The sequence below is a fragment of the Triticum aestivum genome, chromosome 4A (assembly GCF_018294505.1).
Source record: "Triticum aestivum cultivar Chinese Spring chromosome 4A, IWGSC CS RefSeq v2.1, whole genome shotgun sequence".
Classification (NCBI taxonomy): domain Eukaryota; kingdom Viridiplantae; phylum Streptophyta; class Magnoliopsida; order Poales; family Poaceae; genus Triticum; species Triticum aestivum.
In genome coordinates, this window is record NC_057803.1 from 616,053,260 (window position 1) to 616,067,200 (window position 13,941).

The 13,941-nt window shown below is 43.9% G+C and overlaps 1 protein-coding gene across 2 annotated transcripts; it reads right to left on the bottom strand.

Moving 5' to 3' along the window:
- Positions 1 to 9,197: 9,197 nt before the first annotated feature.
- On the bottom strand, positions 9,198 to 13,941 carry LOC123087608 (KH domain-containing protein At4g18375). 2 transcript variants are annotated; one of them, XM_044509646.1, is made up of 8 exons: positions 13,898 to 13,941; positions 12,272 to 12,866; positions 11,111 to 11,620; positions 10,786 to 11,025; positions 10,423 to 10,707; positions 10,257 to 10,312; positions 10,001 to 10,091; positions 9,198 to 9,544 (listed from the first exon to the last, which is right to left on the bottom strand). In XM_044509646.1, the coding sequence occupies exons 2-8, from the start codon at positions 12,854 to 12,856 to the stop codon at positions 9,413 to 9,415; spliced, it is 1,899 nt and encodes a 632-aa protein (XP_044365581.1). In that variant the 5' UTR covers positions 12,857 to 12,866; positions 13,898 to 13,941; the 3' UTR covers positions 9,198 to 9,412. The 2 variants fall into 2 exon arrangements, with proteins under 2 accessions (XP_044365581.1, XP_044365580.1); XM_044509645.1 differs by lacking the exon at positions 13,898 to 13,941 and having other exon boundaries at positions 12,272 to 13,764.

The window sequence follows — 13,941 nt, forward strand, 5'->3', positions numbered from 1 at the left end:
TTATTATCATGGAAGTGGACACTTCCGTGATGATAATTTTGGTAATGTCATGGAACACTTCTACCATAGCACAGGTATGACTATCTTGATTCTGTCATAAATTTGTCATGGATGTACATGCATGACAACAAAAAGCAACCTACTATGAGAAACACGTATCATCACGGAAGTGTATTTTTTTGTAGTGGCGGCAGCACACGCCCAAGCCTATGCGCAAGGGCCTCGCCTCGGCGACACTACTCATTCCTTGGATGCTGTGGAAGCATCAAAACGACTGCGTCTTTGACAAAGCCAGCCCTTCTATAGCTACGCTACTGGATAAAATCAAGGAGGAGGCGACCCTTTGGGCGAGAGCCGGAGCGTTGGGCATGCGTGCCCTCATTCCCCAGACCTGGGATGTACATTAATTGCACCACCCTCACTCTGTATAATTGCCTCCTAGGAGGATGTAACTGAAACCCCTTCCTTTTCAATGCAATGAAACGCAAATCTTCTGCGTTTTCTCAAAAAAAAAATAGTAATGTGATGCTTGGCCATGCACCTGGTCCAGAAACGGACGGGCTCATTAGGAGTACTCTACAGGTTAGAGGCCTTCGTAATATGAACATGTGCTTTCTTTCATCGTAACTATTTTTGCATATTTACATGTCAATGTCTTTGCTTGTGTAGAAGGTTGTGAATCGTCGCCGCACACTAGCCGCTTTATTCTCTTATCATGGCGGTTCATCCACGGATGTGTGTGCACGTGCTTAGTATAGAATGGATGTGCTTTCTTCCGCTCGTCCATCTTCCAGCCGAGCACGTACTTCTTCCGCTCATCCATCTTTTAGCCGAGCACGTGCTTCTTCGAGCTGAGCATGGATTGATGAACATGAAGATGAAGAGGAGGAGACAGACGACGGATCGGGCCTAATGTTAGGACCATGATACTCTGGCCACTGCGATGCGTCCAGAAAAGGGTGGAATCTAGACACCCATGTTAACCTATGAGTTTGCAAGTTGAATTCATGCAACCTCATAACTACTCCATTAGAGATATCCACATTTCTGGTGCGGGCCGCCGACATCATGTGTGATCATGGCCAGTGGTACTTACTAGCCGCTCACAAATGCAATGTCTTGTCCTAAGATCCACCTTAAATGAGCTACCACCATATGGTTGTCCCACCTGGCTCATCCACTTGGTGTTTCATTTCAACATTATCGAAACAAGTGACTTGCTGGTTGGCTGACTTGTCTCTCTGAAACTCCAGCGACTCGGCAACCTTCTTCGGATAAATTTCATTGGGAGGCTTCTCACTATCACAATCAACTTGTCAATTTCATCAGAGTGCTTCAAAAAATACTCATTTAGCTTGTAAAAGGTATATTCCGCTATTACCATCACCGGCAACTGACGGGCACCCTTGAAGACAAAGTTGAAGCACTGAATAAGATTGCTTGTCATGTCACCATATCTCATGCCTCCTTCGTCACATGCCCGTGACCACTTGTGTCTCTCATCAATATTCCTTTCTAAGAAATCTTTCCCACCTTCGTTTGCCTTCTCATAGATTTTGTTCAAGCGTGTCGTAATGACTTAACAGAGAAGGCTACACATGCAGAGTTAAGATCCTTGCAAAGATCCTTGTTCTTACAAGCCCTGTAAAAGTTTGCATCGAAGTGCCTCATACACCATCGGTGGTGAAGCCTCACATGCCCTGGAATGTGAATATCCACGGCCTTCAATATTCCTTGGTGCCGATCGGATATGATGCATACCTGCCTATTCGGAGGAATGACCATGCTCCTAACAAGTCTCATGAACCATTCCCAGTTGTCTTGGTTCTCCATGGAGACCAACGCAAATGCCACAGGCAACACCTAATCATTAGCATCATGTGCCATTGCTATCATGAGTGTTCCCTTGTATTTGCCTGTCAAGAATGTCCCATCTATAGACAGAACCGGTCGACAATGCTCAAAAGCTGCAATGCATGGGCCAAACGTCCAAAAGGCACAACGGAACACTCCTTTAATACCTTGGGCATAGTGGTACATTCCTGGGTTTCTATACGACATCGCTCCCAGCAACCTGTGTAGCATGTTGTACGCCTCTTCCCATCCACCGTACAACATTCTGAGAGCGACTTGCTTGGCCTTCCATGTCTTCCCGTACTTGACCTTATATCTGAACTTATCTTCAACCCAACTCATCAACAACTTCACTTTAATGGTTGGATCCTCGGATATATGTTTCTGGTATTTATAACCAATGAATTCCGAGGTTAGTTAACGGTGTGTCTTCCGTGCTTCTACGGCCGGCGTTGTGCATTGGTGAGTGGCTTTACAACTAGTTATCTTTCACCAACCATCTTCCGTGAGTCTTCCATTGATTTCCATGTGCATCTTTCTACCTCACATTTCACGGTGTATCGCTTGTTGAAGTTCGAGTGAACAACTATGAAAGGCATGTGGTGTTTGACAGCATACTCACACAACCACATCCTGAATTCTAGCATGTGCTCGAACATCAAATCTTTCCTCACGTGCGACATTGAAATATCGTCGGGTATACTACTTGGGAACTGTCTAGCCTCAATTGTCTTGCTCATGCCACCGTCGACTATAGCCTTATCTGCAAGGCTAACATCACAAAACAAGGGAACTTTGTGATCCCTACCGGTGATTTTTGTGTACCACCCTGCTTCTTTCTTAGTCAAGCCATCCTCGTCAAACTCATTCACCGAGCCTTCATCATCCGAGTCATCCACACAAGCACGCTGATAGATAATGTCAGGATCCATGTCCTTATGCCTTACTTCAGCCTCTACGTCACCAACAATGTTGTGGTGCCTCTCATACTCTTCGTCGGAGTCACCATCATCTTTTGTCGGTGCACTACCTACGAACTCATATTGGGGATACTCATTGGCTTCCACTTCAACTTTATGCTCAACAATAGGCGGCACACTACTAACCGGGCTCACATCATCTACTAAGGTTTAGTTCAAGTCAACATGAAAGAGAGGAGCCTTGACCACCTTAGTTGCAAAGACTTCGAGTGACTTGACTGCCGAGGATGCAACAACCTCGTTATATGCAACCCAATGCAAATTGGACTTGATAGGAATTGTCTTCATTCGACACTTGTGTGCCGACCCAACATCATATCTTCCTACTAATTCAACTTGGTCACTTGCATCCACCCACTGTAATCGTATCCGTGTTTCTTCCACAACTTCTTCATAACTAGGAGTCTCAAGAAATATCAACAGTTCCTCATACTTGTCAACAATATCCACATTCATGAATGCCTCTTTGTCAACATAATGAATATTCACAATCTTGCCCGTCTAAAAAATGGGAACATAAGTATAAGAAATGTACAATGCTAAATATACCACATTGCTAACAAAACCACTAACCCTAACCCTAAATCTTAACATTAGCCATAACCCAAACAATAACGTATGCTCAACAACATCACAATGCAACACTATTGGAACAACAATACTCAAAACATCACATTATAGATCCATGTTCAAAACTAGGGTTAGGAACAACAAGAACAAATCAATCCAAATGGACAAATCCAATCAATAATTGTGAGATGAAGGAGGTTACCTCAACGAACGGAAATGAGACCGCATCCACGGACCAACCCAATCGATTTGCAAGGATTTGAGAGGGGCTAAGTGAGGGACACAAAGGGGCAAAAGGCAATAGCCAATGGGGGAGAAGAGAGTGAGTGGTAAGTGGTGGGTGAAAGCCCCACGGCCACCTAAAATATCTGCACCAGAAACGCCACTGATGTTGGCGTTTCCAGACACGCTAGCTGGTTCGGCGTTTCCAGCCCGCCACGTCAGCAAGCAACGCGTCCTCGGCCTGGCAGTGGGCCAGGAGAGAAACGCTAGCTTGGTCGGCGTTTCGATGTTGATCAGAAACGCCAATGGGCTCTAGCTTTTCTAAAAGGGTTAAATCGTAAAATATTTTCACGTCGGATTCAGTTTGTGACTAAAAACTCTGACAAGGTCAGAACAGTGATTTCGTCCGCTAAGTCCCCCATGCTCGAAATTAAAAGCCGGCAGCCTTTCGGGAAGGCCAACGGGACGACAATCAGTCTTCTGAGGAAAAAAATTATATGAGACCAGGTCTCACGATTAGCAGGTGAGACCCGTCCTGATGAATGACACGTGGCATTCACAAATCACAAAGCATCTAATCTCCCCCCCTCTTGATTTTAAGTGGAGGGGTGGGGAATGCTTTGTGATTTATGAATGACACGTGTCATCCATCAGGATGGGTCTCGCGTGAGACCTGGTCTCAGGCTGGTTGTAATGGAGAGTATCATATACTAGTATCATGCATATGATACTAGTCTATGATACTACATCTCTAATGCATAGTATCATAACTTGGTATCATAGAGGACTATTTTTATTGTCATGAATGACACAAAGTAGCACATCATTTAATATGATACGGTATCATGATATGATACTCAACCCTCTCTTTCTTCATTTAATTCTATGACACCTCATCAAACTTGCTTAGTTGGCATGCATGATACTACCTATAATAATCCCATTGCGTGCAGCCTCATATAATTCTTTTCCGTCTTCTTCGGAATACCGGCATTAATTAATTATTAAGGAGGCTGCAGTGGTTTGGAAAGACCAACAGCCCAGCTGTAACTGACCAGCAGCACAACGAAAGCTGCATGCATGCGCGTGTGATACTCCCTCGGTCAATAACGGAATAACGGAATGCAGATCGATCAGGATCAACCATATATCCAGGTGCAGAGACTTTCGAGGGCTCCATGTCTATCCATCCGCCATCTACTTCTTCCCACACTGTAGCCGACTAGCCGTCCGGCCGGCCGCCGGCTTACCAAGTAGGAGTAGGATGTGGGCGTGGCGATCGTTGCTCTCACGACCTCGCCCTCTCCGGCCAGCCCGCCGCCATGGGAACCAGATGGCCGCCGCCCTCGGCCGCAACGGCCTGATGGGCTCACGAGGATACGCCTCCGACGACTCCAGTGGCGATCCGGGTGCGGAGGCGGCCACGGCCACGAAGCGGCATCTGTAGGTGGTGCTGGATGACTGCTGGAGCGGCTACGGCATCCACAAACTGGACATGGACGACGATCATCTGGACGGCGCCGGCAGGGCGCGGAGCCTCCCGGAGCCGCCGGTCCTCCGCGTGGCGCTTCCGTCGGTCAGAGATTCAACGCAGTTCGCCGCCGTGGGCAGCAGCATCGTGGCCATAAGCCCCATGGCCACGTGCTATTCCGGCGTTCGCTTTGGTTACAATGCCTCCGCGGATTCGAAGCAGCCATGGCCGTGGGGGGCAGGCTGTACATGTTCGGGGACACACTGCGTGCGCTGCCTGAGCAAAGAACATTGCGGCGGCTACCACGAGTGGAACTGGGAGTGGGAACGTCACCGAATTGACAGTCACCCGGACCCGGAAGAGTGGTACTGTTCCGAGAGCCGTGTCCAACTCCTTGATCCCATGTCGCACGGGCAGGCGGCGCAGCACGTCCATCTCAGGACGGAGTGGTCCTGCTGGGAGAGCTATGTCAGGCTCCCGTTCAGCGCCAGGTACGTCACGGCGCACGCGCGGCCGTGGCAGCCGGCGGCGAAGCACGACCTCTTCGTGTCCGTGAGCACCGTGCGCTACCTACTCTTTCAGCACGGCGACAGCCAAGTGGACACGGCGCGGCACGTGGCAGCTGCCGGTCACCGGCCACGCCCACTACGACGGCGAGCTGGGGGCGTGGCTCGGACTCCACGCTGCCAAGGGTCAACTGTGTGCGGGCGACATGGAAGGTTGGCAGGGAGAAGCTGTTGGACGAGCGCTCCATGGCGGGCGCCAAGCTCGTGCCCATGGCGCCGTCCGAGTACTGCCTCGTTGAGCAGATAAATGACCTCCAGTTCGACAGCAAGCTTCGGCTGACCACTTTACGGGTCGGGCGCGGCCAGGACGGCGCGCCGGTGGTCACGTCTCGACGGCCAGCTCGCTCTTACAAGTTCTCCAAACACAACTATAATTCAAATTTTGCTGCTCAGGCGTTCTGGATGTAATTCTTGAGGCAGGTGTGCTTTGAGATTTTAGGCTCACCAACGCACACTGGATGCTAAGCTACTAGTAATAAAATGTGCCCTTTCATTTTCAACATCACAAGTTTTATGAAAATCTTTTTTCCGTTTGTCTTCCCGTGATGAATATACGATCGAGTGACCCAATGATCCCAAAACAAATAGTGATTTAGTTGACCAAAGTTTACCTAGATAGGATTATGCAACCATATACGTGACAAGAGTTCGAACAGAAAATGGCATCAGAAGCATCTTGTGCTACGCGGCATAACACTGCTGTCTAGCTTTGTTGAGAAGACACATTTTCAAGATCAGCTGCAACAATAACATTACCATTATCCATTAAGTCCAATCACAGCAGGGCAAAAGCTCAATTGCCTCGGTGATGTATATAGAGATCAGCCAACGCTAGTAGCCGTTTCTCGCAAAGTTAAAAGTACAATGGAACATTTTCACATCGCGCAGCGGAAAACTGTCAAATTGCAAATTCAGTGAAAAGAGCACGCCACACACCATAGCACAACATGCATAACAGACAAACAAAGGGGCTATCACAAGCTGATTGCCGCAAATTTTCAGCAACCCATGTTCTCTATTTACAAGAGGCACAACTCAGCAACAAGCATTGCATTAACAGTAGCAGCAAGTTATCTTGCGAGCAGTTGCAAACTCATAAACAGAAATTAATTATTTACAAAGAGCTGTCATGAATATCTACTGTTCAATGTTATGTCAAAGAATCAGTCATATCTAGGAATGTGCATGGTTAATGAATGACAGCAGAAGTCAAGATGATGAATGGTAAGAGGAGTCAGGTACAGACGATTATAGGTAATTTCAGGACCATTACTCACCTACAACTATTTGAAAAGGACGAGAAGTATTTTGTACTCAGTAATGCTGAAACAGATTTCTTAAAATTATAGAACTAGAATACTCCTTGGATATCAAAGAACAGTATTGCCACGATGCAAACACCGGGAAAACATGTACTGCTGTTCTGATTGAGTACTGTCAATCATGGCGAGTGGCAAAAGAGTATAATAAGAATCATGTTGAAGTTTATCATAAAAGGACGAGAAGAATTTTTGTTGGTCACGATGAAACATATTTTGAAAGATTGCTCAAAATTGAAGTTTTACTAGTTAGTTATCTGAGGATGATACTCCCACCATGCAAAACACTGGGGGAAAACGTGAATTGCATATTGTGATTAAAGACTATCATGGCAAGTTGGTGAAAGAATACAAGGGTCCCTCTCGTATAAGCAACAGAGAGAATCAGCTATCAACGCTGACACACAGAACAAACAAGAATAGAGAAACAAGGGGAAAATCATCAGCCAACTGCCACAAGTTATGTTGCAGTACCACCAAGCAGTTGCAGCTCATAAGAAACAAGATTTCTTAAAACTGAATCACTGGAATACTCCTCAGATATCTAAGGATGGTATTGCCACTATGCAAACACTAGATTGAATGTGTGCTTCGTGTTCAGATTGAGGTCTACTGTTAGTGGCAAAAGAGTAAGAAGGGCAATTTGAAGTTTATCACGAAAGGACGAGAAGAATTTTAGTTGGTAACAATGAAACAGATTTCAAAAGATTTGCTCTATATTGGAGTATCCACTCCTTAGATATCTATAAGGATGGTATCGTCATCATGCAAAAACACTGATAAGAACATGTATAATGGCCCCTCCCCGTACTGGCAACAGAGAGAATCAGCTATCGGCGCTGACATACAGAGCACACAGGAACAGAGAAGAGAGGTGGAAATCATCAGCTGACTGCCATAAAATCTCAGCATTCTCAAGTTCTTTGTTGACGAATTCACCTAATAGCAATGCGTGAGCAGAAGCCGCAATATAACTTGCAGCATCCAAGCAGTTGCAACTCATAACAAGATGCTATTTACAAAGAATGGACATGACTAACTATCTACTATTCACAGTTTGGTGTCTAAGAGACGTAACAAATCTAGAAACATACATGGCTAAGGAATGAACACAAAAGCTGGGATAATGAATGGGAAGAGGAGTCATGAAAAGAACCTATTTCTAGATTACATAATTTAGGGCCATTACTCAACCAACACCTATTTCAGAAGGGCAATAATATTACTTATGTTGTGATGTCAAAAAACGTAAACATATCTAAAAACCTATCCACCTAAGGAATTTACCGGATTAGTTGAGACGATTGATTGGGAAGAGTCAAGTTCAGAACCTGTTTTCAGACTATACACAATTTTAGGGCCATTACTTAGGTACTTCAAAATTTGTAGCCTTTAATTTGAAGGACAGGTTGTGTAGTAAGGTGAAGGGATGGATTGAGAAAACGTTATCTACAGCTTGTAAGGAGGTGTTGGTAAAATCTGTTGCTCAGGCGGTACCTGTTTTCTCTCTGTCTTGCTTTAAGTTGCCAAGGGGTCTTTGTGAGCATCTTAATAAACTTATTCGACAGTTTTGGTGGGGGAGTAAAGAAGGAAAAAGGAAAACCTGCATGGGTAGCATGGAAGAGTATGACCCAACCAAAGTTCATGGGCGGGGCTTTCAAGATTTTGAACTTTTTAACTACACCTATTTCAAAAGAACATGAAGAATTTCTACTTGGTCACCATGAAACAGATTTCTTAAAATTACTTTTTAACTACACCTATTTCAAAAGAACATGAAGAATTTCTACTTGGTCACCATGAAACAGATTTCTTAAAATTAAGTATTAGAGAAGTCCTTGGGTATCTAAGGATGATGTAGCCACCATGCAGAACAATGAAAAAACGTGTGCCACGTGTTCGACTGAAGATTATCAATCAAGGTACGGGCAAAAGAGTATAAGAACGATGATGTTTAAGTCTATCATGAAAAGGATGAGGAGAATTCTAATTGGTAATAATGTAATAGATTTCTTAAAAACGAAGTGTTAGAATACTCCTTGGATATCTAAATACGGTATTGCCACCAAGCACAGCACTGAAAAAATGTGTGCTGCATGTTCTGACTGAAGTGGCCAAAGAGTGCCCCTCCCATACTGGCGAACATATCAGCAATCAGTGCTGACAGCATAAAGAATTGGTTATGAATAGGCAGAGATTGAAGCAGTCATCGAGATTAGACGGGAATATCTGAACATGCGATTAAACACGGACAAGTCCACACAAGTATAGCCATGGTTGGGAGTCTGAGGAAGATAGACAAGCATGAGGTTTATTGGAGAGTTGAAGGGATGGAGAACACAGTTTTTGATCTACGGGATGACAAGAGAAGTCCGATAGAGCTGACTGAAGGGTCCACATATATCCTTTCAAACTACAGCAGGAACCTCCTTAAGTAGACATTATGAAAGCTTTGATCAAATTCTCTGCCGACTGCCTCTGCTCCGGGGTGCCAAATATGTTAGCAACATGCTCATGACGAGATGATTTTGATTCAATAATTTCAATGTCAGCTCCAGAAATCTGCAGTTACAATCAATAATTTCATGTCAATGGTAAGTAAAAGTAACCTACCTACAAAGTAATCCTAAAAATAGACCATTCAAGATGTCAGATTATAAGTTTATAATTGATTATGTTTTCCATATGTTCATGCATGTCAATCCTGTACAAAGGTTGCTTCAATCCAATCCACTCTTGGTGTTGTACACACACCACTATGTTATAATTTCATCCTTAGTCATGGATAAATTACTCTCTTTTACGAAATAAATTAATAAAATAATGAAATGATCTAATATACTACTCCATCAGTAGTAGAAAACAACCTAGTCTTTTAGGTACTGGTATATACTAATGGACTTGATATTAGAGCACAAAACAAGTAGGACCCCATATGAACTGGAGTTAGAGCGCACTCTTTCAGACAATCACCTACTCCTCTGCGCAAGCACCAGTAAGATGAAATAGTAAACTGACCTTTCTAATATTGTCCAAGTTTGTACCATGCTTCCCCATTACTTTTGAAAGGCCGCTAGAAGGAATAAACATTTCCATATCCGGGACGCGTCTGATCAGTGGATCAGCAAAATGAAATACAACCGTAAGGATTAGAATAAAGTAAAAAGTAATAACTACAAATATAAGGAGGCCTGCACACAAGGGGCACGGCTATTCTTAAAAAAAAAGGAGCACGGCTTAGAAAGGGTTTATGGTGAGTTCAGTTGCAACCTACCTTCCATAAGGCTTTGAAGTGTATGAGGAGCGTACTCCAAATCCATCATCTACAGCCTGATGGAGGATATCACAGGTTAAGTTTATATCACAAACTCATAGGCACGTCTCATTATGAAGGTCAACTGGGAAACAGAGAAAATTGACATTGAAGCAAAATATTTTACCTGCCTGGGGCTGTATCCATGATACAAGCTGCTACGAGGAAATACATTCAAACCACGCTCAGCTTCACCCCTTTGTTCATGGCGCAATGGGGTGATTTGTTGACTGTAAGGTAATAATGCTGGCATCGGAAAGCTGCTTGAATACACGGGTTCAGTGGTGGCAACAGTTAGCTTCCCATCCTTGCCAGAATTTTGCCTCCCCGCACTGTCCTTCAGAACTTCTTCCCGGAGCCTTAGAACGATCTGAACAAGAGCATCACGCAGTTTGTCCACTTCCCCGAACACCTACACGCAATAAACTCGTAAATACATCTAGATATATCACATAGAGACTATCTCAAACAATAACAACAAGGGGCAAACCTCGACAAGCTCATCATTGGAAGATGCCTTCCGGGGCTTAGTACCCTTGGATATGTGGATAATTGCCTTAGACTTATTCCGCATATCATTAATGATTGAACCACCCTTGCCGATAAGGCAGCCAATGACATTACCCGGAACAAGAAGGCGGAGATGCATTCTATCTTCAGTTTCATCGTTGATCTTTGCTTGAAGCAGAAGAACAGCTTCCACAGCTGCAGACTTAACATCATTGGTGGCCTGACATGAAAGGTGTCACCACAAATGAAAAAAAATAGTGTATAAACAACAAAGCACAACTAGTGAGCTGGAAGTGTGGTCTAACCTCAGTTGACGAAATGGTGATTATGCTTTCCTCCTTATCATTCTTTGCGTCATCAACATCTACGCTTGCACCACTTTCTTTCCTTATATTCTTTATGGTCATCCCACCTTTACCAATAACTAACCCAATCTTGTCACCAGGGCATACAACACGCACCAATAGCTCTCCTGAACATTTGGGGGTGTTATAAGTAGGAATAGCTGGGACCATAGACTGATAAATGGGCAATCCACCATGGGCATCAGTGGGTACAGTAAATTCAGGAACATGAGAACCACGACTTCTTGCCCCTAAGATAGACAGACTTGGATGCCCAGATGACACAGAAGCATCTGACACTGAGTATAAGCTGCTAGCCGGATAAACTGGAAGCTCTGAAGGAAGTATAATGGTTGGAGGAAGTTCGTCAATAGATGTTTCAAGAGAAATGTTCTCTTTTGATGGACATTTGTAGATAATTGTTGATACTGCAAACAATGCCTTCTTGACAGCTCTAGCGTCCCCAGTTATCTGTTAAAAATGGTACTAGTAACAGTTAATAATTGGCGGAATGCTGAAGAATGGATATTGAAGAACATAGCAGAGCTCAAAAGATTGGAATTGTTCGACAGTGTAAGGAGCACCACACAAACAGAAAGTAAAATAGAATTACCAATTGCCTTAATCCGGGAAAACAAAATATTAATATGCATGTAACAAGAAGAATAAAATTATAAATATTGCATTGGGAGTTCTATAGTGCTGCATCCGTACCATAATAGAGTGCGCATTAATTTGACAAAGTTTATAGAGAAAATTAATTACATCTACAATACAAAACACAAAACATATAAAAATATATTTCATGATAAATCAAATGGCATTGATTTGGTATTCTAGATGTTGACAATTTTTTCTAGAAACTTGGTCGAAGTTAGACAAAGTTTGATTTTGAAAAGAATCTAATAGACACTATATTTAGAGACAGAGGGAGTAATAAACAACTTGCTAATTTCTGCACCATGATAGAGAGATGACAATGATATATGCATACATTTTAACAGAAAATCATGTACCAAAAACTAAAGGATTGCTGCTTGATAGACTGAACCTATTCACTAATGGTTAACCTCATGTTATGTTGGCACAGCTCACCAAACTATTATATGGAGGAAAATATACCTGAACGAAATTATCAAAACTCATAGCACATGAATGTGTAACATCACTTGGATCTTTTGGTTTAACTTTAATGAATGATTTTGAAACTGAGCGAAGCCTCTTGATGACAGAACCAGATTTTCCAATAACACTTGCAGCTTGACTAGCTGGTACAAGAATGTTGGCTTCTTTATCATCAGAGTCACTAGTGATTGCCAGAGCATCAACAATTGCATCATGCACCTTGAGTAATGCACTTTGTGCTGCGCAAACAGGCTCCCTATCATCATCAGCAGCAGCATCTATGTCGCTAATCATGACGTCTCTATGCTTGACATAACAATATACCAAAATAACCCTTTTGTCAGCACCAGGGTATGGGTCGACAATCTTGACTTTGGCATTCGTCTGTTGCCGGATGGAATTTATCACCTTGCCACCCTTGCCAATTACACTACCAATCACTTTGTCTGGACAAAGTATCCGGTAAACAACCAATTCGTCCGTACCGGAGGTTTCCTGAGTGTGAGACGGCCTCCGCTTTTGATCCCTGTCTTCTCTGTCATGATCCCTGTGTTGGCTGGTACGCTTACCAGAAGGCTTCATGGTTTACTCACTACAGAAGAAAATGAACGAAATGATTAATGACATGCACAATAAAAATGAATGAATACATATCAGCTATATATAATATAATCATTCACGATATAGCATCAAGACATTCAACAGACATGACAGCGCAGAATGATACAAATCAAACAAATAAGCAAGGTATCACTGCAATGAATGTGCTAGCAAGATGTTCCCATGATTCTGGTGAATCAGTCGGCATTCACCAAGAATAAATTAGCAGCAAGCCTATCTTCCGTAAGAAGAAATCAACAAGTAGCAGTTGTCGATTATTCATGTGATCACAACAAATATTAATCAGCACGTGCAAGAGAAAACGGAAAGTAGTAATAAGTCCAACACGGCAGCAACACCAACCACAACGAGTATACCATTAAAAACGAACGTAGAATGTCTATTAATTATGTGCCCATTGAGTACGAGTAAAAAAGGCAAGACACACAGAGTCACACCACCAATTGGCGTAAATCATGGAGTGGCGTGGCATGTGGCAAGGTGTTGATTGTTACATAACCGTCAACGGATATAACTAACCCATGTCAAGAAATTAGATCCAGTGACGAATGTGATTGAATCGGTAGGCGGAACGACCCGGCAAGGAGCTGGATTCCAGGACAAATGTTACTTACACGCCAAGTAAGCGAAACACGACAACGGACTAGCCGATAGACGCAGCGACCGGACAAAATTTATTGACCCTCTAAATTAGATTCCAGTGACTCATGGAATCAATAAGCAGCGTTCGCCCAAGATCGGGTCGGGTGGCGATTAAAAGAAGCATATCAACCAGTCCTTTGTCAGTAGGTTTCGTAGAGGAGGCATATCTTCAAGGGAAGAGAAACCCTAGGCGACAGAAAGTAGAAGATAAGATTTAGGCCTCGCAGCACAAATCGTAACCCTAAACCCTAGATTAAGCCCCCACCCTTCGCCCCCACCCTTCGACTTCCCCGACAAGTCGCTTCTCGCTGCCGGACTTGAGGTAGCAGGGGGGGAGGGGGGCGGCGGGGGGAGAGGTACCGGAATGGCGCCGCGGCGGCGACGGTCGACGGGGCGAGGGAGCG

Excerpts from the sequence above, each read along its gene's own strand:
- LOC123087608 (XM_044509646.1), bottom strand. The coding sequence starts at position 12,856 with ATGAAGCCTTCTGGTAAGCGTACCAGCCAACACAGGGATCATGACAGA. Across the intron at positions 11,026-11,110 it reads TCACCATTTCGTCAACTGAG|GCCACCAATGATGTTAAGTC; the intron begins GTTAGACCACAC and ends CTTTCATGTCAG. Across the intron at positions 10,313-10,422 it reads ATGGATACAGCCCCAGGCAG|GCTGTAGATGATGGATTTGG; the intron begins GTAAAATATTTT and ends ATCCTCCATCAG.